General features: G+C 43.4%; 1 protein-coding gene and 1 long non-coding RNA gene across 2 annotated transcripts; both read left to right on the forward strand.

Moving 5' to 3' along the window:
- The first annotated feature begins 98 nt into the window (after positions 1–98).
- On the forward strand, positions 99–17,735 carry LOC146715081 (transmembrane protein 151A). Its single transcript, XM_085451503.1, has 6 exons — positions 99–725; positions 8,732–9,052; positions 9,680–9,814; positions 10,085–10,224; positions 10,329–10,368; positions 10,563–17,735. The coding sequence occupies exons 1-6, from the start codon at positions 657–659 to the stop codon at positions 11,769–11,771; spliced, it is 1,914 nt and encodes a 637-aa protein (XP_085307629.1). The 5' UTR covers positions 99–656; the 3' UTR covers positions 11,772–17,735.
- A 3,051-nt stretch (positions 17,736–20,786) lies between these two features.
- LOC146715082 (uncharacterized) lies at positions 20,787–21,965 on the forward strand. Its single transcript, XR_014919330.1, has 3 exons — positions 20,787–20,870; positions 21,489–21,530; positions 21,907–21,965. It is a non-coding gene; the product is annotated as an uncharacterized LOC146715082 (long non-coding RNA).
- The last annotated feature ends 2,438 nt before the right edge of the window (positions 21,966–24,403 follow it).

The following is a 24,403-nucleotide window of genomic DNA, read 5'->3' on the forward strand; positions in this document are numbered from 1 at the left end:
CGCGCTGGTGCACGTGATCAGGTGAATAGATGGGGCGGGGTTGTTGGTATATGACGTCAATGGGGACCCAGAGCAAGGTGCAAACACGACCGAATAAAGTTAAACGGAGACGGACATTCGTGTTTTGGTTGCCGTACTTCGATGCTGCCCGTTTCTCCTCTTCACCTTTGCGCAAAAATTCTAAAAATCGGTGGGGTGTAGCTGGAGAAATCCTTGACTCCGGTTGCCCCCCCCACCCCCTTGCGCTGTCGGTCACGCGCTCCCACGTGCACATACACACGCTTGTGTAGCTCGAGCATCACTGGAGGTGGCGTCAGCGGAGACGGTGGTTACGGAGGGTGACGGGGCTTTGACTTTGGCTGCTTCGTGCCGTCTTTCTGTGAGCGCGGAGCCGGAGGATGGAGCAGGTGGAACCAAAGCAGTAAGCGGGGCCAGCGCGAGAGGATGCGGACAGGAGGCAGGGGCTACCTATAAACCAGGAGTAGATGATGCCTATTTGCCGCAGGCCCCGCCATCGTGAAATTATATACCGACTTGCGGCGGATGGGGTGACCGAGCTCCCTGCTCCGCCGGGGAGGTCCCTGCCTTCGGAGGTTACCGGGGAGGGAGCTGCCTGTGCCCCGTTCTGAGGAAGGGAAGGAGTGGCAGGAAAGAAAATGCAGACGGAGGAGGAGACGGCCGCCGCAGAAGAGCCCATTTTGGAGGAAGGGTCGGAAAGAGAGCAGGTAAGGACATTTTTTCCTGTCTCCTTGGGGTTTACATTTCAAACAAGGGTCCAGTTTACCTAAAGGTGGATGTGTTTTCGCTCACAGAAGAACTATCAATGACACAATTTCTGTGTCCCAAACAGCCTGCCGTCTCCATGTATAGTACATACGCTTATCAGTGTGCTCTTTCATTGACAAAACATGTCTTTGCCGTTGTTCCCTCCGTGATGCCTCACGCAAGGACACGGAGGAGCTTGGTTTAGTGTGAATGGAGATCAGGCTGTGGCTTTAGTAAACAGATAGGGGTGGTAGGGGGCTTAGTATTGATGCGATATGTCTGACAGGGCTGCGTGATGTGTTACTCTTGGGATGGATGGTCTTTTCTGTATAGTAGACCACGTCTACCTGCCAGCTGTCACCACAGAGATGCAAGAGGGTGACATCACAGTTTAGCCACACACCCACCTTACAGCCAGAATTACACAAGGACACGTAATGTGAAATCACGGAAAACCCTAGCAGTATGTCAGGATTTTCACCCCGGGAGTTACAATATGTTACAGTGTACCTACTCAGCAGTGTGTTTTCTTCTGATTTTCAGCTAATTTTACGAACACATACAAAGCTCATTAGCAGATATCCTTGTCCTTATTACACACATCCCTAACTACTGAAGCCTGCCTCCTGCTGCTGAAAGTCCTCACACAGGGCTCAAATGTTTATGTTTACATCTTGCCTTGAATCACTGTGTGATTACTATATTACCAGACTTAGAACAATCAGCATCATCCACTTAAACGCACTTTATCATGAAAAAAATATAATAATATTATTAATGTAATTTACCAGTGGAGTTTATGACAAGTTTACTAGCGTGACAGAGGCTACTAACGCATTCCCACTGAACGATTTGAAGACAAAGGTGGGGTGTGTTGTAATGCAAGCAGCCTGCCAGTGGCAATATGCTTGTGTCACACTTGGTGGTCAGGTGAGGCAGTACAAGGCTCCCAGTCTTATGGCAAGCCTCTTGGTCACATGTATGAATGCTATAAGGCTGCTACTATTATGTTAGTTGTCCATTAAATAAAAGCCCTTTTTTGCTTATTTGAATTACATATCTGGAAACATTCAAATAAAAATTGCAGTGACAGATTAACTGAAGAGAAAATGAGAGGCACGTCATTCATCTCTCAAGTGAGTAGTCCATTAAAAGACTACTTTGGTTTTATTGGGCTTTAAATACCTTGGCTGGGTGGCAAGCAGAGTAAGTGTATTAATTGTCCAAATACTTTGAAATACACAGTACTTACAAATAAGGACTAATAAAACTGAAAATAAGAGATAAATTAAGCGTTTGGCACCTGAGAAGTGATAATTCATAAACCAATGGATGTAATGTGTGGACTAGGAACGCCTGTTAAAAGATACCTTTCACTTACAGTCCTCTGTCTGTATCCGTTCCTGCAGTGCAGACAGTGCAGTGTAATGCAATGATTTCAACCTGCATCTCTTCTCTGCCTCCATTACTCTTTTCATCTTCCCCTCCTGGTTTCCTTCCTGTTTTTTTGCCCAGTGGAGTTTACAGCCTCGTCCTCCTATCCCCCATCGTACTCGACTCTCCCACTCAAGCGTTTCCACACTCATATTTCCCTCAATTGCATTCACTTTGCGCCACATGGGAATGCATACATGTATGCACTCTTATGCAGGCATTGCTACAAATGAAGCAGAATTGAATGATTAAGATTTAAAATTGTAGCTCATACTCTTCCATACATACAAACACTCGTGCCATATTTCCATTAGCGGGAAGGTTCGTCACATCAAAGCAGGTGTTTCTAATTTCCTTCTAAGTTTCACTCGCGAATCATGAAAACTACATTCCACCACATGAGACGCCGCTCATCATCAGGAGGGCGAGGGAAAACTGTCATGTGAAAAGAGCCAGAGGAGCTGAAAAAAGCATGTAAACTTAACAAGAATAGAAACTAAATGTGTCAACAGCCACAAAACCTGACTCGACAAAGAGAAACGTTACAACTCGCTGAGAGACAAACAAGAATAGCTTTTTCTAAAATTAACACACAAGCAATGCTCTCAATTCTTTGTTTGAATGTTTGTATTCAGTCATTATGTTTGATATTAAACATGATTTTTCTTTATTTCTTCATGCCTGTGATAGTATCTTGTTGATACTGTTGTTGTCATTTGCTACAATAACAGTTATATATTAGCAAGCAATGACCTTCTACATACGGATGGAGACTAGACTTATACTGAGAGGTTTCTGTGAAAACTTTTAGCATCCACCATTCGGATCTACAGTATTGTAACTAACATGGATTCAGGCTCACGTATAGGCCAACCTCTGCCTTCACTGATATTTAATTTATGAATAGGAGATGTCATTGTTTGGTCTGTAGTCTCCACTGAGCACACTCCAACACGGAGCAATAATGATGATAGCGTTATGAGTGTATGATGACACACTGCTGCCACATCAAGTGGTAATAATTTGTTTGCTGCCACCGAACAGTTAGTAGAAACCTGACATCTCCAAATGACTCCCTCCAGTTGTGTTGAAATGACATAATTTTTAGCAGAGCACTGTAAGCATCAGCAGCACATTTTCCTTTCTTCGCTCCCTCACTTCATTTGCCACCCACACGCTAGGATTGCTAATTATAGCTGCTCCAGTCACACCTAACCAGCTGAATCAGTATGAGCTGAAGCACGGAAGGACGGGAGAGCAGCACACGTTTTCTATTAGACACCTTAATACGGAGAGAGGGTTGTACGATCCTTTCGTGCGAAGCGCACAAACACGGTTAACGGGGAAAGGTCTGTGAGTGTTTTAGTTAGTAGAAGCAGGATGTATCGGATGTTTGCTCAGGATGTTCAAAATTACTTCTTTAAAATCTTGTTCACAGATCAAGCTGGTCCAAGATATAAAAAAACAGCCATCTGCAGTCATTGTGGGTGCTCGGGATGCTTCTCGAATGTAGATTGTGTCAAAGTGTCTGCGTTTTGAGCCCAGCAAAACTTTGTCAAGTAGTATGTTTTATGCATATTTAACCCTGAAACGATGCCATTAATGCAACAGAATATGTCGTGTCAGAGCCACTCGCCCTCTTCAAAAGAGCTTCTAAGGAGAGCAGTTCAGACTTTCAGTATGAAATAGGAAAGATGACACCCTCCAGGCTGGGCTATATAGATTTATTTGCATAATGGTGTCAAGGAAACTGAGATTTCACTTTGATCTGTTGCAGCCAGAGTTGTTTTTATAGACAAAAGTGTTGATTGTTGGTCAGTCCTTCAGGTGGTAGGTGGTGGGCAAAAGTCTTGAGTCACCCCTCATTTCTTGCAGTATGTAAGGGAAAACAGATTTGTACAATTTGAACAAGCGTGAAAGTAAATATTTTAGTGGGGTAAGATGAAAATCTGTTGGCAATTTTCTGCCTTTGTAATTCCATCAATTTTGACAAGATCTCCAACACCAGTGGCTGAAAGCAGCTCCAAACCATGACAGAGCCAAACTGTGTTTTACAAAGGGCTGTAGACGCCCACAGTGTAACTCCTCTGACCTTCTCCATCCATACATACGTGAAAACTATTTGAACCAGCATCTTCACATTTGGATTCATCACTCCATATGTCCTGTTGTCACAGATATCCAGTCCATTTCTTGTGTAATTTGGTATACCTCAGCCTCTGCTCCATTTCCCTTCATTAAAAATGACTTCCTGACAGCCACCCGTCCACTGAGACTGTTTCTGATGAGGCTTCAGTGTACAGCAGATGGATCAACTGAAGGTTCAGCCTCTCTCAGGTCCTGTGTCAGGTCTTTGCTAGACTTTTTCTCTTGTTTCTTAACGTTAATTTCAGATACTGTTCAATACTGTTGTTTGTTTTAGTGTAGACACAACACTGGTTCATCTTTTGAGTTAGGTGCCTTTTTATGCCTGAACGATTCACAGATCAGTGTTAAGTAAACAAACAAAAAACATTCCTCTGAAGATGATATATGAAAGATCAGCGTTGCTAAAAGTTAGTGGAGTCTATTCAACATAGTTAACCTTACTCTGCAGTGAATACAACATCTGATTGTGTTCATTCAGTAGCAAAGAAAGCGTTTACTGATGTCATAGATCATTGTTCGTTCTAGGGCTGCCACAAACGATTATTTTGACTAGTCACCGATTATTTTTGCGATTAGTCGACTAATCAGATCATCATCCATTGGACGTAAAACGTACAGCTTATTGCACCAGCAGCATCTGCTCTTATATAACTATCATTAGCTTACAGCTTGAAGTGTTTAAGGTATGTGCTAACTAAAAATAACGACAAGATGATAGTTTATTAAATTTTAATGACATTTGCAGATTGTTTCGGTGAAACAGACATCTCCGAAAACGTCGGAGCGCTTTTGAAAATATGTGGTATCTTGATAAACCGAGCAGATATTTGAGGTTTACACAGCTACATTCTCACCTGAAAATATGTTAAACTTTATTTTGTGACCCAGAAAGAATAATAAGAGTAATATTAAAACTAACTAGCGGCCGCCATCATTGAAAACTACGCTAGGCTGCACTATGAAATATGGGACACCGTTTCTTCTTCTTCGGGGTTTAACGGCAGCTGGCATCCTTGTACATGCAGTGCTGCCATCTTCTGTTTCAGTCCGTTATTACACTCTTAAATCCTACTACCGGTACTTATTCCTGCGTCTTTTGTGATCTTACAAAGCTTCAAACGACGCGTCGACTATTAAATCAGTCGTCGACGTTTTTAATAGTCGACGCAATCGTGGCAGCCCTAGTTCGTTCTCCACAGACTTCTGGACAACTTGAGGTCTTTTTGCAAACAAATACAGTATAAATGTTGGATGTACCTTTCCGTAGCTGTGACTGCGAAAAGGTGTATAACAGCTTTCTGACTTGACCTCTTTAACCTCCTAGGACGTGGCGTCCACATGTGTGGACATCACATTTTGGGTTATTTAGACCAAAATACTCAATTTTGCTTCAGCTTTTAGACCTGCAATCTCAGACCATCTTTTACCTACAGTCTATGACTGAATCTGCATGCTTTCAGAGGACACTGAGCTGTGGCTCCCGTTCATGCTGTAAATCTCACCTAAGTTGTCAAGCTGTCGTTTTAAGCTGTCACATGGTTACGATGAGAATAATAAGTCAACAATAATTAAGGACCCAGAAATGCAACACGCCTGGTTTCTGCTGCTGATAATTATTCATGAATTGGGCTGAATATTGACAATAGCCTTCCAAATCCCCTGCCTAAAGCTTTTTTGGTTTTCAGTAAAGTTTTCTTTTTTGCTATTTTTGTAGTACAAAATCTTTGTTTGTTTTTTCTAAATCAGTTCTTTCAGCAATCCTTTGCCTCACCTAAAAATATTTTCTGGTCCACATAGTTGCACACTCTGGTTTTTTTTTTTTTAATTTGTTGTAGGCTCAAATATCCTGGTAGAATAATAATTACTAAGGAGGTGTTAGTAGGAGCTTTTCCTCCTTTGAAGTTACTTCTACTCCACTAAAGACTTTCAGTTTTCTGAAGACAACTACTTGTGTGCATTGTTGCTGGATTTGGAATTTGACCCTCCATTAGTGGCTGTGTAATAATAAAAATGGCCTCTCAGTCCCATATATGGTGTATAATTCCCATTACTGTAAATAGCTGGCGTCATGCAGAGTTGATGGTTGACAGAGTGCTCTGATGTTTCATCTTTCACTGGAATTTGTGTGGTGACTTACGGCACTGGTTTATTTGACTATGCTCACTAAGTCGTGCTAAAGCTCTGGCACTCAGGTTTCTTCACCTGTGGGACAGAGAATGGCTCATACTGACAAAAGCTGACTGGGATAAGTGCTTACAGGAATAATCTGACTCCTGTCTTGGGCTGATTGTACCCACACTGGCATCACGGCTGCAGATTCTTGTTGAAAATGCTTGACACATTTTTTTTGGTACTGCTGGAGTATTTTCTTCTTCTTTTGGGTAATAGGTAAACGACAAAAGAGGTTTGGTGCCAGAAGGACAAAATAAGGGCACAAGAGGGAGGGAGACGGTGGAAAAGGATGGATTTTGGCAGTGGAGTTCTCTGGAGAGAGGTGCACTCTGTCACTGCTGCTGGCTCTTTAGCTTCTCTCCCTCTCTCCTCATCCTCCTCTTCTTATTTAGCTTCCTTTCATACTTGCAAAGTTCATGACCGTTTCTCTGTCTCCCCTCACACTCCTCATCCCCTCCCCCTACGCTACACTCTTAGCCCAATCAATCCACTTACAGACAGACTTTGAAAGAGGATGTAACAGAGGAGACATGGAGGGTGGGGTTGGCAGGCGAGGACAGAGTGAGGCGAGGTAAAAGTTCTGATTGGTGGGTACAAAATGCTTAGGAGCTCGGGGAGTAGATTTGGGGGAGGAGGAGGAAAAAGAGATTGCATAAGAATAAACAAATGAAAGAAGATGTGAATACGAGAAGCATTAAATATGATATGAAGTTGGTACCACGGATCATTTTCATTTTCTTAAAGGCAGCAAACCTATTTTTAGAATCTTAAGGCCTGCACTTGGATGCTTTTTGGCAGCTTTTGCAGAGTGATAACAGACTGGTGGAGTGTAGATGCCCTTCTCTCTGCCTTTCACTGCTCGCCCTTGACGTACAGTAGTGAAAAATGTCTGTGTGTGTGTGTACAGTTAATGTGAGCCTGAGTCTGTTTGCACAGTCACGTATAGACACAAAAAGTAAATCATTAAAGGTTAAGGTACAGACATATTATCAGCTGAGGATAAGGTAAGATTTGCAGTAACATTGGTATATGTTTCAGGCAAGACGCGCAAATGTCCTCTGAAATCATGGGTGCACATTTGTGCGTGTTTGTGTGCTGTGCATCCACCAAGATCTGCTAGCAAATATAGCAAATAGCAAATTGAGGCTCTGTTGTGGTGCGCAGGGAGAAAGTGAAGGATATGAGAGTGTGTGTGTGAGTGATATACTGTAGAAGGAGGGAGGAGAGGGGCCAGTGTGTGAGATAAATGGAGGGCGTGATGTGCTGACAGGACGAGCAGACTTGACTGAGAGGAGGAAAGGACAATGGTGTCATCCCATCTTTTTTTTCCTTCTTTTCGTCATCTGCTTTGTTGCTCTTTCGCCTTGTCGCCTTCACCACAGGGGAGACATCAACGCAGACACAAATAAGCACCCTTTGTCACATGAAACAGTTCAGGTGTGTGTTAAATGTGTTCCTTTCTCATCACGTTTTTATGAGGTATGCATAAAAATGAGGTATGTTTGTTTTTTTTTCCTTTTGGCACAAGCAGTCTGTCTTTCTGTCCTTCATTCACACACACACAAACTGCAGCAATGCTGATATGCTCCTGATGTTGGAGCGGAGTCAGTTGGCTAGAGAACCGTCTAGAAGCATCGTTCTCATCTAAATTATTCACATACTCTCCGCTGGCTGCATTACAGTGCTGAGAAACGTGCATGCTGGCGTGAGTATGGATAGAGATAGCAAGACTGAAAAGAATGAGGCGCATTAGACCATCTATGTCTGTATATCTCAAATGTGTGTGCGTACGTATATGTGTGTGTTTGAGTGCGCTGTAATATGATGTCTCCACAGTGCAAGTCAGGCTGTGTGCACTTAGAGAGTGGCATAAGCAGTGTGTGTGTGTTCCTAATATGCAGCACTTATCCTGTGATGGGAGTGGGGCAGCGTAATGCATTCCTTTGGTGAAGACCTCAGCTTACACACTTTCTCTGTAATGTGACACTGTTTACCAAACAGGAAGAATGTGGTTATTAAAACCTCAGCAGGTACAGAAAACCTGTGTTGCGTCCTTTACAAACATTTTGTGTTCAGCAGCATTGATTGTCACCTGTCTGGCTTTATTAATGAGGCATATTTAGAGGCATGTTGCGTTGTTTATCACTCTCGTGGCTGCCAATGTGTGTAGTCTTGTGGCTCAGCTGTTTTTTTCCTCTCTGTGCCTCCACAGCAACGGCCAGTCCAACAGTCTCTGGCCTCTTCCCTTTGTCGGGAGTCCCACTGGAAGTGCCTCCTCCTGACCCTCCTCATGTACGGCTGTTTTGCCACGCTGGCCTGGTGCGCTCTCTGTCGCGTACCCGTTCTGGGCTCCTCCTCCGTATCTGCTGACGGCACCTCGGCGGCCTATTACATCCAGCATTTGGAAAGTCCGTGTTCTAGTGGTTACGTGTACATCCCACTGGCCTTCCTGGCCATGCTGTATGTGGTTTACCTGGTGGAGTGTTGGCACTGCTTCTCCAAGACGGCCATGTTGGCTCATGCTGAATTCCAGGTATGTGTCAAAGTTATAGCCTGTATTTTGAAGGTGGGTGTAATGGGCTCGAGTGAGGTGATTCCAGCACGAAACAGAAAGACGCTGAAAGAGAAATCTAGAAAGACCTGTTATTAAAAAAACAAATCTGTTCACTTAGTGATTGTTTTTTGTGTCTGGAATCCTTAAAATGGTTAAACCAGTAAAAATAATGATTAAAAAAAGAAAATCCTCACTTCAAGGAAGCCTGAATTAAATTTGTAATATTTCATGAGGAGCGTCATTATACAGCTTCCTTCCCTACATGTGGAAATTAGCTGACCGAGGGTTTTGCTGTTTTTTGGTTACTTCTGGCCTGTCCTTTGTCTGTCTCCAAACGTAGAGCTGTTTGTCTGTCTCTACTAAGAAGGAAACGATAGAAGGACAAAAATAATCCCACAATAACCAAACCATCACCAGCCTGCACAGCTTTAAACTGTATGCAGATAGTAAAACAACTCTTTCTGCTTCTGCTGTGATTGCACGTTTTAGGCAATGTTATGTCTTTATCTCGTTTTTAACACATCAGGCAGCAAGTTGGTTGTAGAAAGTGTAAAACATTGTGACATGTTTTAAAGCAGCCTTGTTTTACCTCATTGTTTTACACAGGAAGTATACGAGCGTGTGCAGAGACTTCAGCAGGCCACACCCTGTATTTGGTGGAAGGCCATCAGCTATCACTACGTGAGGAGGACCAGACAGGTGACAAGATACCGCAATGGAGATGCATATACGACCACACAGGTGAGGACACTTTTCTGGTTCTACACACTCACGTTTCACCCTTCCTGTTATCCTGACTGCTTTTGATATAGTGAATGTTGTTGAGCTGTGACAAACAGCTGTTCACAGAAGGCAAAAAATTCCATACAGCTGAGTTTTATTCGTGCTGGAACATATTTTGAAAATAAAAATGTCCCTCTAGTATCACACATCCTGCTTTCCTTCCTCCTCTCCTTTTTTCTTCATCATTATTCGACCTCTTTGTCCGTGCCCTGCTTTTTTCTTCTTCAGGTCTACCATGAGCGGGTGAACACTCATGCCTCAAGTTCTGAGTTTGACTACGCCCGCTATGGTGTCAAAGACGTGTCAAAGGAGCTGTTGGACCTGCAGCAACACCCTGCTGTTCGCCTGCGTTTCACAAAGTGTTTCAGGTATCAGCGAGACATCAAATTTAAACCTGTATGACTTTGATTGTTAAAAGGTTTACCTTCTTTTTAAGGTGAAATAGATAGTGACTCATTTTTGTGTTCTTTAGCTTTTCAAGTGCACGTGCTGAAGCTGCCTACCTCACCCAGGTAAGATGTGAGGGATCAATGAATGCGATTCATTTTGTTCTTTATTTTTTTTAAGCTTAAACAAATGTCCATTTTCATTTTAAATCAAAAATACGAAGCATTTGAATCAGTAAATTTCTTAAATATTGGTAATAATTTAGCATTAAATCTTATACAGTGTTTTACTTTTTGATTTTTTTCTCTGTAATTGCAAGCGAGCACGCTTCTTTGGGGAGAACGAGGGGCTTGATGACTACATGGAGGCCAGGGAGGGAATGCACCTTAAAAACGTGGATTTCCGCGAACACATCCTAGCATTCTCCGATCCGGCTCACCAGCCGTGGTTCTCCAGGCACAAGGTGTTCTGGCTGGCTTCAGCTTTCCTCCTGTCGTGGCCGCTGCGAGTTGTGTCGGAATACCGCACAGCGTATGTCCACTACCACGTGGAGAAGCTGTTCGGGGAGGACGAGGATACCGTTGGGGGAGTCGGTGGAGGAGGGCCAGGCGGAGGTGGAAGAGGGGACGGCGTTGAAGGAGGGACTGAGAATGGAATCCACCCAGGAGGAATTTCGATTGGCATTGGTGTGAATGGGACAAGCTACAGAGCCATCTCTCGTGTCAACACGGTGGACATGACAGAATTGGAGTGGCACATTCGCTGTAACCAACAGATGGTCCCGAGCTACTCTGAAGCCCTCCTTATGGACTTAGAAACGAGTGGGGGGACAAACCCTACAGCCTCCACACCTATCTCTGGGCCTCAAGGCATCACTCCCAGCCAGGGGACCAACCCCCCTCCTCTGGCTTTGCCTGTGGTGTTCAACTCGGCTTACCTCCTTCAGAGCTGCCCCCGATGCCGGCGGACCACATCGAGTGCCAGTCTTCCATCCAGGCTAAGGGCTTCAATGGGAACCACAGCCCTCCTGAACGCTACAGTGGCAGGGATCAGAGCAGCAGGGCAAGGAGGTGGGGGTATGGGAGGGAGACTGGTGCTCAGTCGGAGCGGGTTCTCTCTCGGGAGACTTGGAGGTGGTCGCCAGAACAGCCTGTTTCATTCAAGAAGCATGGGGGGTGGGCTGGGAGGAAGTAGGGAAGATGGAGGAGGAGGAGGGGTAAGTGGTGGAGGGGGTGGAGGTGGTGGAGGATTCCTTGGGTTAGGTTCAAGACAGAACAACGAGGAGACCAGAGGAGTGCTTGAAGGGGAAGGTGACGATGACGAGGAAGAAGAGCAGGAGCAGAGGAGGAGGGAAGATAGAGGAAGAGGAAGGAGAGAGAGGGATGAGGAGGCAGAGCAAGACAACGCAGGGGGAGGAGAGGCGAGAGAGGGTGAGAGGGATCGGCCTCCATCCTATCAGGATGCGTTCTTCTTCCCCGTCCTCATTATACACGGCGAGGAGAGCTGCCATGCCGGAGACGACATGTGATGAAGAGAAAAATAAAAACACTGAGAGCGAGAATGTACAGGCACAGGCTGAGGGAGATGAAAGAAGAGAGGAAGGATGCATAGAGAGAAGAAAGGATTCAGACAGAACACAGTGAGAGAGGTAAGAAAGACAAAACAGGAGAGATGTAGGGAAAAGAGAAGATACTGTCAGAGGAACTGACTGATAGCTGATAGAGAGTGCAGCAGCGAGGTGAGATAGAGTCTAAGACAAGGAGCAAGGGCAAGAAAATCTTTGCAATTTTAGGTGACGGATTGGATAATTTGGAAGACTGCAAAGTTAGAAATGTCTATCTTCAGCTATATCGGAGCAGGAGTGGGAGGGGTAACAAGTCTAAAGATAGCAGCTTGGAGAGGCAGTGGAGAGACACCAAACCAGCTGAGAGGTAGTGGAGTTTGTTGTTGTCTAATCTTTCTTTAACACAAATGAAAGACTACAAAAAGGGAATTTAAAGAATAATATATAGAGAGAGGAACTGAGAATCGGGCCAATTTAAAGAATCTAAATTGATAAGAGGTTATAAATAATTCAGATGTGGGAATAAATAGATCATGTAAAATACAGCGTAGTAAAGTAGAGCAAAAGACATCAGCATGCAGGACACGCAGGCTAAGAAGAATCCAAAATGGACACAGACCAGATTACCCTAAATCTCATTTTTCCATTTGACAGATTCTTAAAAGCTAGAAAATAAAATTATCCAAAAGATAATCACAAAAGGAGGAGGGGGGGAGATGTAGGACTGATCACAGACACAACAACCTCTGAACAACAATCCTGACCTTGAATCTAATCAGGAAATCCAAATATCATTCGAACAGGTGAGAAGATTCAGTCAGATTCACCGTTATGACCTCACACGGCACCTCTAACAGAAGGCAGTAACAATAAAAGAGGAGAAGCATTGATTTCCTCCCCGTCTCGTCATGCTGTATTACGTCTTATTTCACCATTAGCTTCCCCACCACTCTATCCATTACTGTTATAGAGCCGATAGGAAAAAAACTCCATAAAAGTAGAGCAGTCGCTTCCTCTACTTCTCAGCGCTGCCCTGCCCGTCTTCTCCCCTCTGTCCATTTTATCACATGTCCTGTCTTTCTTCTTTCTATTGCTAAAAAACTAGTGAGGAGCATCATATATTTGGAAGAAGCAAATGTTGCATTAACACAGTGAACTCCCCCATCCTCTCACCCCACTCCATCCTTCTGCTCCTCCTTTTATTTTTTTTTTCAAGCGGTTGATATATGACACCCTCCTCGCTCCTGTAGGCGACGAGATCGCATTTTCACATATCACATCTCCCCGAGGCTGAGGTTTCCTCTCAGTGACCATATTTTATAAACTGGATTTTCCCCCCACTTGTGTAACGTTATTGTGACCTTTACGCCTGTGCATTTGAAAGGGGAAAAAGCAAATTATGTGGGCACCGTGATATAAGTGACTTCACCGAAAAAGTAACAGCTGAAAGGTTTGATTCTCACATGAGCTTTAAATTTCCCCAGTGATGCTAGTGTAGTTGTGCTATAGATTAACACATTTGTTCCCAAAGATAGGCCTGCATGCTACTAAGAAAACGCAATAACCCCAAAACCCGCCTCCTTATCAATATACTATGTAGTACTACATGTGGTTAGGCATGGAAAATGACCTCTTTATCTCATTTATGTCCATAAGATTGGACTGCATGGGAAGTAACACTTACAGTAAGCAGCAATCAGAGATTTAATTGCTTCCTTTTTTATCGCACAGACAACAAAATTGCGAATGAGGAAATACAGTATGAGGTTAACTCCCACTAACGATCTGTCATTATCAGCCCTGTGAAAGAACTGTGGCCCTAACTCTGCTACCTCCTACTCTCTGAGAATCATCTGCAAATAAGAAACAGTGCTCTCTGAAAAACATCGCCTCAGCATAAAATGTGTAAACGTTTGCTGGCATAGAGATGCATGTTAGCTACTAATAGCTGTGTAGCAAATATGGCTATCGTTGCAAAACGCAGTGCCAAAAAGTAGCGATCGATGAACAATCTGCACCGATTCAGATATTTTAGACGTATGTAGACAAGGGCATGGATAGCTGTGTCCTACTTCCTGCGTTGTCACGTCTCAGCCCAGGAGAGGCAATCGGCACAGACAGTGAGACCTTCAGTGCTTTGATGCTGATACTTTCCAAAGCACACTAAACACGCTAAAGTAGTTCGATGAACATTTGTTGACCTTTCCTGCATAGCGCCCTTCAGAGGTCACTCCAGCCACTATCTGATGTCGGAAGCGTCTCCCTCGTTCTCTCTCTCTCTGCTTCCTGTTCACAAGGGAATGAAAAGCACACGGAAAGAGCCGAGTAAAGAGCCACGAGGCAGAAACAATGCTGGATCAACTTTGCGAGCGATGGCAGTAAACGGACACGTTTACCGCACGCAGACACGGATGTGGATCGAGCAGAGACAACGGGGAAAAGTTCTCTCATCGCAACTTTCTGGAGAGAGAAAGTGGAGCATGACTGCTGACCTGGTTTTGGCGTAGGGGACACATACATGCGCGCACACTCTGACACACATTCACACACACTGGATCTTGTGTAGCTTTTGGGAGGGAATCGGCGCAAATAATGAGGGGAAGCAAAACTGTCGAGGAGCGAAGAAGTGGAAAAATGCTGAAAATGTGAGATTAAAATGACAATTATTTTTACATAATCAGTCATTATCTCAGTCTATTGACCTGTGGATAAAACTGACTCCATTCATGTCCCTAAACAAAAAGAAGCACTGGAAAAAGCACCGAACACACTCCTGTGTTCATTTATTTGTATAATCGCATTGTTCTCACTAATTCTCGGACTTTTGTTTCACTGTAATAACGTGGCTACTGTTCAGTATGTGTTTTTGATCTTCGCGGTGAAAAGTAACGAGCTCTAACTGAAAACCTGAATCTGTCAGTTCAGTCAGTGATTTGCTACTTTTATATCATCTACATTTGTAGACGTTTTTCAGGTTGTTTAAGTGATCCAGATGCTTTTGTAAGCTTACACTTATCTTTGCTGGTTTTTATTATTATTTTTGTTATTTTTGTAAAACTGACAATGCTCCTGGCCCAGTCAGCTTGGGTTGATGAGCCTCAAGTTGTGGTTTGGATGCAGTTATACTTGCTTACAAGTCTTATTTGCTCATTTGTTCATCTTAAATAAGTGTATTACACTAATACTTGTTGTTACTGGATATTTATATCATGTTTTAGTATCTCTGAGTGTGTCAAAAGTGTGTCAGCCACTTCAGGTGTGCCAAGAGATCTTTGTGCCCATGATGTCTTACACAAACACACACTCACACTCGCGCTTGCATGTTTAGTCACAGCAGTAAAGCGGCCATTACTACAGCTTGTTTTAGACTAGAGTGGCATTCATCCCGAAACCCATAATCACCGCACACATGCAGTCTCCAAACACAAACATGCGCGCACGTACACACACACTGAAAGCATGGAACTTTCCTGCTACGCTGCCTTTGTGTTGCCAACGTTTTCTGCTCAGGATTTCAGTTAATTGCTGCGTTCCTGGGACAACAAAAGCTTTTCTTCATAAATCCATCAACATGCCAAAGCAAAAAAAAAGTAAAAAACTTACAGAGAATGCCTGCGCTTATATACATGCACATTAACAGCTCACACAGGTGGCTTCACCAGATCCACACAATGTGCAACAGTGTGATCTGTGCTCGTGCACTGTGGGGCAGAAGCAAACATTTACATGAAGCGACTAAACTTCATCATCAACATGCACATTTTTGTTTCTTACAAATGTTTGTTAATTGTTTCATAGCTGAGGTGCTGTTCACGCGTAAATCCACCTAGAATGTTTTTAATACTTGGTGGTTTGCCTGATAGAACCTGGCACGTGACTTTCATCCACCAGATGGCAGCAGAGCCTTATATATATGAAGGTTAATGGGGCTAAACCACCAACAGCGACCCAGTGTAGAAAACAGCTGCTGTCCCATGCTTTGTGGGTTTGAGACTTAAGCATCTGTACACACCAGCTGGTGATGTGAAACCAGGTGATTTGTTTAGCTGCAGATTTTCCTTTTTTTTTTTTTTAAATTGATTTATTTATTTTTAAAGCACATGCTGTGACATCACTGGTTGACGTCGCTTGTGTCTGATCTGATTGTGCTTTAATCATCTCAGCCTCTGCTGATTTTATTCTTTTCCTTTAACTGTGACTGAATGTGTTGCCGAGCAGTATTGCTCATGCCCCTGCTTCTGGCTGGACTTGTATGTGTTGCTAAGCGGCTTTCTGAACGTATAACCACAAGCAGTGGGCGCTACACTATTAGACAAAGACATTTTTACATTTTGTGACCTAGCTTCCATTTCACCTACACAAACAACTTATCGTCTGGCCGTTTTGCGCTGCACGACACAAAGCGACACGGAGGAAGTTGGACTGTGTTCAACACTCCTCTTAGAGCAGTCGAATGCACGACGGTTTCCTTTCTCATACACGCTTTTCTTTCTTCGCTCAGACACAAAATCCTGCTCTCATTTTCCACCGTTTCACCAACGTCACCACTTGAATATCTTATAAAATGCTCTAGCAATTATGACCGATGTATTGTTGTCAATACTGTTACTGTTTTTCTCGTGGTCATGGGGTGAGTCGAGTAGTCATACCAAGTTTGTCAAACACCGTAAAAAACAATTAAAAAAAAAAGTTAAATGGTTTGACTTGAAGTCACGTGGATTCCAGCTGCATGATGAGCCTTCATTTTCATAAATACCTTGCTGGCTAAACAAATACAAAAGTGTGACCAGGTGTCACAAATGGATTTCTTTGACTCTGTACATGTTGGACTGTCGAAATGCAGCTGAAATTGCTGCGTATACAGACAATAATTGTAACATTCATACATACTAACAAGCATTTTGACCTTTGACCTCAAACACAACAGCGTGAGTTGCATTAAGTCTCCCTGATAACAGCAATTACAACAGCAATGTTCTGTTCACGCTCTTTTGGGAACGTGAAAAAGCATACGTCTAACGAGCCCTGTGTCCGCGGTGATACAGTATCCGTGCCCTTTGTTTTTGCACTGCAATAAAGAGCAGCTGTGTGTCGCTGATGCAACGATGTGTCACCACCTTAAGGCAGTCAGTCTGCCGCTCCGACACGAAAGACGATAATCAATAGCACAAAAAATGGTCGCGTGTAAAAGCTCAAACGCATATAATCACATCGCTGTCGTCTCGCTGTATTTACGTGTCCTCCTCTGAAGTTTAAAGCAATATATAATTATCCTGCAGATACACAGTGTCTGGTTAAAGGCTGATTGTATGATTGAGGTCACATTAGAGTCAGGCTGAGTTTAAAAATGTGTTGATACGGGTTAAAGACGCAGCAAACGTCGACTGTGTCGCCTGACGTTATTTAGTCCGCTTTGCCGCTGCCCTGTACGCAAGCTCTCTCGCTGTCTCGGCGCTAACTTCGCATTTCAGTTCACATTTCCTTTCCTGCTGAATATTTCATGCTGCTGGATTGCGTGTGATCGAATGTCAAACAAACGGATTGTCACCACAGTGTAGTTGTAATGTACATGCAGCCTCTATGGGTTTGAAACAATAATGTCACATACAGCGCATTATTGTCTTACACAGTGACGTGTGAAGCCGAGACCGGGCTTTCTGTTCAAGCACCGTCGAGCAAAATGTCCTCAGTATTTAAGCTACTTACTATGTAACTGATAATGAGATTGTCAATATCACAGCAGATTAAAGCGTTTGTCACCGGCCTGTTTAAGATAATGTAATTTCATTATTTGAGCGGATGGTGACTGTGAAAGTAATAGAGACGGCGGCAATAACACTGTTAACTGATGCGATCCCGGTGATGATTAATGATGATTAATTACAATGGAAGTTGGAAGTTACAAATAAAGTCAGTCTGCTTGATATACCAAAGTTTATCTTGTGAGATTATTATCCCAATCACATCTCTGTCATTTGAATAGACCAGTTCTTGTACTGAAGTGTTTCTTTCTTTTTTGTTTGTTTAAGATATTCAGGTCTTATTTGATTCAATTCCGAAAATGGAATAATCTCCCCAGTGTAAGTGTAAAGAGTCTAAGTTCTAACAGTTTATAATGAAAACGACTTGTGATTTAATCTCCTTTCTCATTTTAAATGATCAAAACATCAGTGTCAGTGAAACTATCTGCAGCCTGTCTTAGCTTTGATAGGGTAATTCAGTTGTGCAAGCACGGAGAGACGGAAAAAAAACTCCCTTTTAACAGGAAGAAACCTCCAGCAGAACCGGGCTCAGGGTAAGAGGCATAGTACACTCTGCACACATCATCAGTTTGTTTTAGGACTAGTCAAGAGAGACGTTTCCCGATATGTGTGATAGCAAGTCCAAAAACCATGAATGTCTTTAGATTGTGTAATTAAGAGAAAAATTGATCTTAGCTCAACAGCTGAAAGGCTTCTAAGTAGTAAAATATTTGATAGTTTCATTCTGCCCTTTGCATTGTATGTTGGTGAAGTATGGGGTCCACTCAGTCATGTCTGCATGCACAATTCTGCAGATACATTTTTACATGTACACAGGCAAACATCAACAAATACCTGCTGAGCAGCAGTAGATCCATATCCATCCATTTTCTTCTGCTTAGCTAATTAATTGAGGGGGGTTGCCAGTCTGTCATAGAGTTATTACAGAGAGACAGATAACCAACCAAAGACTCACCAATTAACCTAACCACACTATCTTCATGTCTTTGGACTGTGCGAGGAAGCCAGAGAACCCACGCAGAGAATATGCTCCACACAGAAAGGCCCCAGCCAGGTGGATTTGTACCCAGGACATTGTTGCTGTGAGGCGACGGTGCTAACCACCACAACACCCTGCTGCCCGTAGGTAGGGGACCCACTGAAACTCAATTTTAAATTTTAATCATCTTAAATCCAGCCTCCAAGACACAACCTCCCAGCTCTCCCCTACATAAATTATTGCTGACACTAACTGCCCTCTCTCTAACTCCCTGTCCAGTCTCACAACAGCACCGCAAACACTGATCAGATTGAATCATATAATGCCCCATTGCAAAGGGACCTTTTTAGAACACTGGAAAGAAGAACGCAATCACCAAAGCAGACCATAAACAGATTATGTATTGGCAGAATATCACCTAAATGTCAGGGACAGAAAGTAGACAAACATTCTGGCCAAGTCCACTCTTACCTTAACCAAAAGTACTAAATTTCACCGAACTGAAGGGTCTCTGAAAATTTAAAATACTCCTCTAGGACAAGGAGACCAGGTAATGCAAATGAATAAATGTTGTTTATTGACAACATTGGCATGAGATATATATATATATATATATATATATATATATATATATATATATATAGTTGTTATTTTATAAACTGTATTTTGATTCTTTGCCAGTAGTGTTTTCAGAAACTCATGTTAATACAACCTTTGAACTAAACTGAGGTCCGCACAGGGACAGAACATGCAAACTACACCTGGCTGGTGGATTCAGACCCAGAACCCACTTTCTGTGAAACAGCAATGCGAGCTACCAGGCGAGCCATTACCTTTACATTACTACCATTATTATCACTTTTTTCCTTCTATCCATCCATTCGCTTCCGCTTATCCTTTTTCAGGGTCGCGGGGGGGCTGGAGCCTATCCCAGCTGTCTTAGGGCGAGAGGCAGGGTACACCCTGGACAGGTCGCCAGTCTGTCGCAGGGCTAACGCGTAGACAGAGACAACCATTCACACTGACATTCACTCCCGCATTCACGCCTATGGGCAATTTAGAGTTATCAATTAACCTATCCCTACTAAGTGCATGTCTTTGGACTGTGGGAGGAAGCTGGAGTACCTGGGGAGAACCCACGCAAACACAGGGAGAACATGAAAAAACTCAAAAAGAAAGACCCCAGCTTGATGGTGGAATTGAACTCAGGACCGTCTTGCTGTGAGGCAACAGTGCTAACCACTGTGCCACCATACTTCCTTCCATAGTAAATAAATAACACGAAAAATACAAGAGTATTTCTGCTTGAACTGCTTTTAACATAAGAAAGTAGAACTACCAGAAAAATACTGCAAAATGTAGTATTACATGTAGGTCACACTACTCCTCAACACTGCATACTGGGAGGTGGCCCAGTTCTTCTGGAGTTCGACTCCAGAGTTGAGACCAAAACAGTAATTTTGTTTTGATCTCCCACTTCTAAATCTGTGGAGGCGTCTTCAAGGAAACCTGAATATCAGTTGTTTACTGTATTATATTGACATGCACAAAAAAAGGGTCCACGGCGTTAATCTTTCTTTTATCTCAGTATTTTGAAACAGAGTTGATGGCTGCATTTGTAGTTTCTGTCATTTTCATATCAGTTCAGAAAAGCCAGGCTCAGTAAATTAATCAGGATTAATAATGACTAGCTGCTTGCTCACATTCCTCTGTTTAAATCGACTCGCTGTATAATAGATGAAAAGCTGCGTTATTGATGTAGGAGAGGCCCGGTAGTGTGCAAAAGACACACTTACGTTCGCATAAAATATTCACAAAGGTTATTTCCATTTCTGCATCATTCACAGGCTGAGCACAACAAGCTGGAACATATTGATCACGTTGGCAAAAGCGCACTTACGCTTCCTTTGAATGGGCTTTGTTCCCATCATGTTAAAGCGATTGTGAACTGTGTTTTTCCCTCTCTGTAATCTCACATCACTGTAAGATCACAGCACCATTCTGCTGTACGTGAAGCTTCTGTTTTGTTTTGATTTTCTGAAACTGCACAGCTGAGGTGTAGTCATACATTTGTCATCCGACTTGTCTCACAACATAGGTTTAGACATCAAAGTACTTTCGACAAAAGCTTTTGTCAGATCAGTAATGCACAGAGTCGGGAGATAGGAAATTTCATTACAGGTTTCCCATCCCAGGGGAATGTCTCCAAGATCCACTTGTTTGTTTTCATCAGGTTTTTCATCTAAGAATGACTCTGTTCGATGTTTATGAAGTCAGCGGTTGAGCTCCGGATCGATACATCAGACACGAATTGCTTCAAAAGTAAGCCAAAATTCATACTCTTTCATATTTTTTTTTAAACCACTGTATATCAGAGTTGCAGTAAAACAGTACGTGGTTAACGCTGACTGCACAGTGCAAGCTGTTGAGTCAGACACTAGAGGCCAGCAGAGCCTTTGCATCGTGTTTCTCCGTTTGGATGTTAGGCATGTGAGCAGAATTTCAAATCGTCCTCCATTTCAAAGAAGTGCATGGTAATGCATGTGGAACAGCCACAGATATGTTTTCATACCTATGGCTGTTCTCACAGCATGATTATATGACACTACAATTAAACTGGAAGCCAACTATGCTCCAGCAGAGTGATATAGAAACTGCCACATCGCTTACATGGAAAATGAAGAATCTACTTGAGTTGGAAACATTATACTTAAAACAACTGTAGCTTATTGATTAGTTTTTTTAATGTACATCAGTGGAAAATGAGATAAATTTGAATTCAAAGTAAAGTGGTTTAAATGGTCTTGTCTGGAGGGGATCTTTAAGTATATACCATAAATTGTTTATCGTCCTAGTAAAGAAGTGTATGTTTTCTTACTTTAACACAAACCTCTTGCATCACTTGTGTAACGCATGCATTGTGCTTTTGTGTTTTTTCAGGCTGAAGAAGCGTCTCATATTCTGTAGCTCTGCAACTACTCTGTAAGTATTGCTTATTTATTGAGGCCTTCTGCGCACAGATTATTTGCAGACCGATCATAATAGCTTGTGTGTAGGCTCTTTAAGATTGAGCATTCAAATTCTGCAAAGAGACTGAATGTCTGGGGAAATACATGGAAACATATTGCTCGCTGTTTCTGGCAAGCTAGCCGGCCTGCAGGATTGATTTGACCAATAAATAGGAAATAATACTTGATGTCAGCTGTTAGAGTAATTCACTGGATCGACAACCACAGCCCCCACATTTCTTCCGTGGCACTGTTATCTGTGTCTGCTTGCAGCCGTATGTTTCCCTTCCATTCGCAGCTATCGGCTGCCAGCATTGCCAGTCATTCTGACGCTTGATTTTCCCCCACAGACCTGGCTTTGTTGTCTGTACCGCACCTGGCTGCACCGGCGGCTGTTTGCCCAGCTCCTCCTATTGGGCTGAAAGGAACAGTGCGGAGGGGGGTAGGCAAAATTTGTTTACTGTTTGACAGCAACTGGAGGTAAAGCCTTCTGGAAGGGACTGAGTAAACAGATACTAGTAAAGAAGTATATGGCTGAAGAAGCACACAAAGTAGCGTACACTAAAAGTACACTAGATTCCAATTAGAATCCAAATTGGGGTAAGTTTCTCAATAAGTGGATGCAACAGTTTTTCATTACAGCCGAAGGGGGGGCAGGGGTGCTGCTGTGACCACTTGGTGACACTGTAGTTCCACAGTTTTACAGCAAACCTCTCCTTCTAACCATCAAATCTAATCTGAGACAAAAACCAAGAATACCAGTGGAGCTCCACATCAGGGCTACAGCTCTTGATTTTGTCCAAAGTACCCAAAAGACAAAACGGGATTAGCAAACATTTGGAAAAGTTTATTTGAACAAAGCTCACTTATAATTGGTAAAATATAAAGCCCCATTGCACAGGCCGGGTGCAGCTCTCATTCTGTGCAGGGAAGAAAGTGTGTGTGTGTACATGTTTAGACGTCTTTGTGAGGACAGAAAATTGGCATTTCACTATACTTGTGGGGACCAACAGTGAGGTGAGATCTAAAACCTGCAGGACACCGGCCCTCGGGGCCTGGAGTTTCCCACCCCTGTTATAGACCATAGACGAAGGCAACATTTGGCACCCTACCAACATTTGATACGTATCAATAAAGACTTGGTTTGATGAGGATTAGAACAGGTTCTGGATTTTTCAGAACACCCAGTCATTCTGTTCTGAAAACAGAAATAAGAACTATGACAAAAATCACTCAATTCAGAAAAGAGTACCAAGCGTTACCCCCTAGCTGTCTCCAAGGGGGAAAAAGTTAAAGTGTTTTCAATCCCTATATTTTTTGCATTCTTTCTTGAACATTCTCCCTCAGCACAAAAAAACACAAAAAACACATTCGGAGTCTGTCAGAAGGTGGCAGGGAAATTAGTCAGGAGTCACAAAGTAACAGTCAGTTCTGGAAAGAGGCGAGAGAAGAGAGAGATGGGGCAATGGAGAGGAAAAGAGGGACGTTGGATGGAGAGGTGTACTTTTAGTTCCATGCATTTATACACACACACACACACACACACACACACACACACACACACACACACACACACACACAGTGTGGCAGTGGCCGCCTGCCGTGGAGTGGCTTGCAGGGTAAGGCTAAAGTCAGTGGAGCGAAGGATGAGGTGGAAGGAAGGAGTGAAGGATTGAGGCGTGAGGGGGTGGTGGTGTGGTGTGGCATTGCGGGGTGGGGTGGGGTGAGTGAGGAAATGTAGCAAATCTGAAGTGACATATTGGGACATGCTTTGAGTCACCCCGCAATAATACACAGATCTTTCTTTTTTTTTTTAGCCCGTCTGTCTGCTTCGCCTGTCAGGTTTGTTTACAAAAGATTTTGTTTTCACCCCCACCCTCCTCCCATACAACTTCTCCCTTCGTTGCTCACTTCACCACCATTCCTGTGTTCCTTTAAGTTTTCCTTTACCTCATGCTTTCTGTCTTTTTTTTTTTTGAATGCTGACATTTTTTTTTTTAGTTTCTTTTCATCCTCAAGCTCGCTGCTCTCAAACACTTCCCCCTGCATCTCTCACTGCAGACCCCCACCAGGCTACCTCTCTTCCCTTTCTAATAATATCCATAATGTGCTCTGAGTGCGTCTTGCTCGCAGCAGCTCGTCATTTGCTTCTCCGTCCCTCCGATGCTGCACCAACACCACCCATCGCTGGTATGCAGTCTTTCTCACCTCCCTTCCATCTCCCACTTCCCTTTATCACATTTCTCATTCCCCTCTCGTTCCATATGCTCTTTGTCTTAGTGTTATCTCACCCTTCTCCTTGATTTCCTCCCCCATTTCCTCCACCCCTTCTTCTCCTCTCCTTTTCCCTCCCTCCTCTTGTTTCTGGATGTGGTGCAGACACAGTGTGAACATGTGATCCACTCCCCTCCCACTCGTCGCCGTGTCTTGGCTCCTTTCATCCTCATCACTCTTCTTCTTCTCTCTGTTTGTCTCCTGTTTGCGTAGGCCACCTCTTTTAGCTTTCACGAGTACGAGGTCCTTAACTCCACGCCCAACTTTTATCACTCTCTTTCTTTCTCTGTCGTTCTGTCACACACCTCCCCTTCTTGTATGCCCCCCCCCCCCCCCCCCTCCTTTTGTTAATTCATTTTCCTGTGCAGGCTGTCTGCCTTTCCCCGCTATTTTCACATTCTTACTGTGTCGGCTTTTTTCTCCAAACTGTCCAAGCCTGCCTCGTTATGTTTCTGCTCGTGCTCAGTCTGTGTCCGTGCATGTATCTGCTGATGTGTGCGTTCCTTTTCAGACGTCTACACGTGCTCATGTTCCTTGCTCACTTGCCTCCGTGTTTGTCTGCTTCATACATAA

Source organism: Copadichromis virginalis, linkage group LG3 (genome assembly GCF_057382275.1).
Source record: "Copadichromis virginalis isolate Kocher_CV1m ecotype Utaka linkage group LG3, C_Virginalis_male_GT1.1, whole genome shotgun sequence".
NCBI lineage: Eukaryota > Metazoa > Chordata > Actinopteri > Cichliformes > Cichlidae > Copadichromis > Copadichromis virginalis.

Bases quoted from the DNA above. Each gene is read 5' to 3' on its own strand.
- LOC146715081 (XM_085451503.1), top strand. From the start codon at position 657: ATGCAGACGGAGGAGGAGACGGCCGCCGCAGAAGAGCCCATTTTGGAG. The intron at 9,053-9,679 runs GTATGTGTCAAA...TGTTTTACACAG, and splicing joins TGGCTCATGCTGAATTCCAG to GAAGTATACGAGCGTGTGCA. The intron at 9,815-10,084 runs GTGAGGACACTT...TTTCTTCTTCAG, and splicing joins ATGCATATACGACCACACAG to GTCTACCATGAGCGGGTGAA.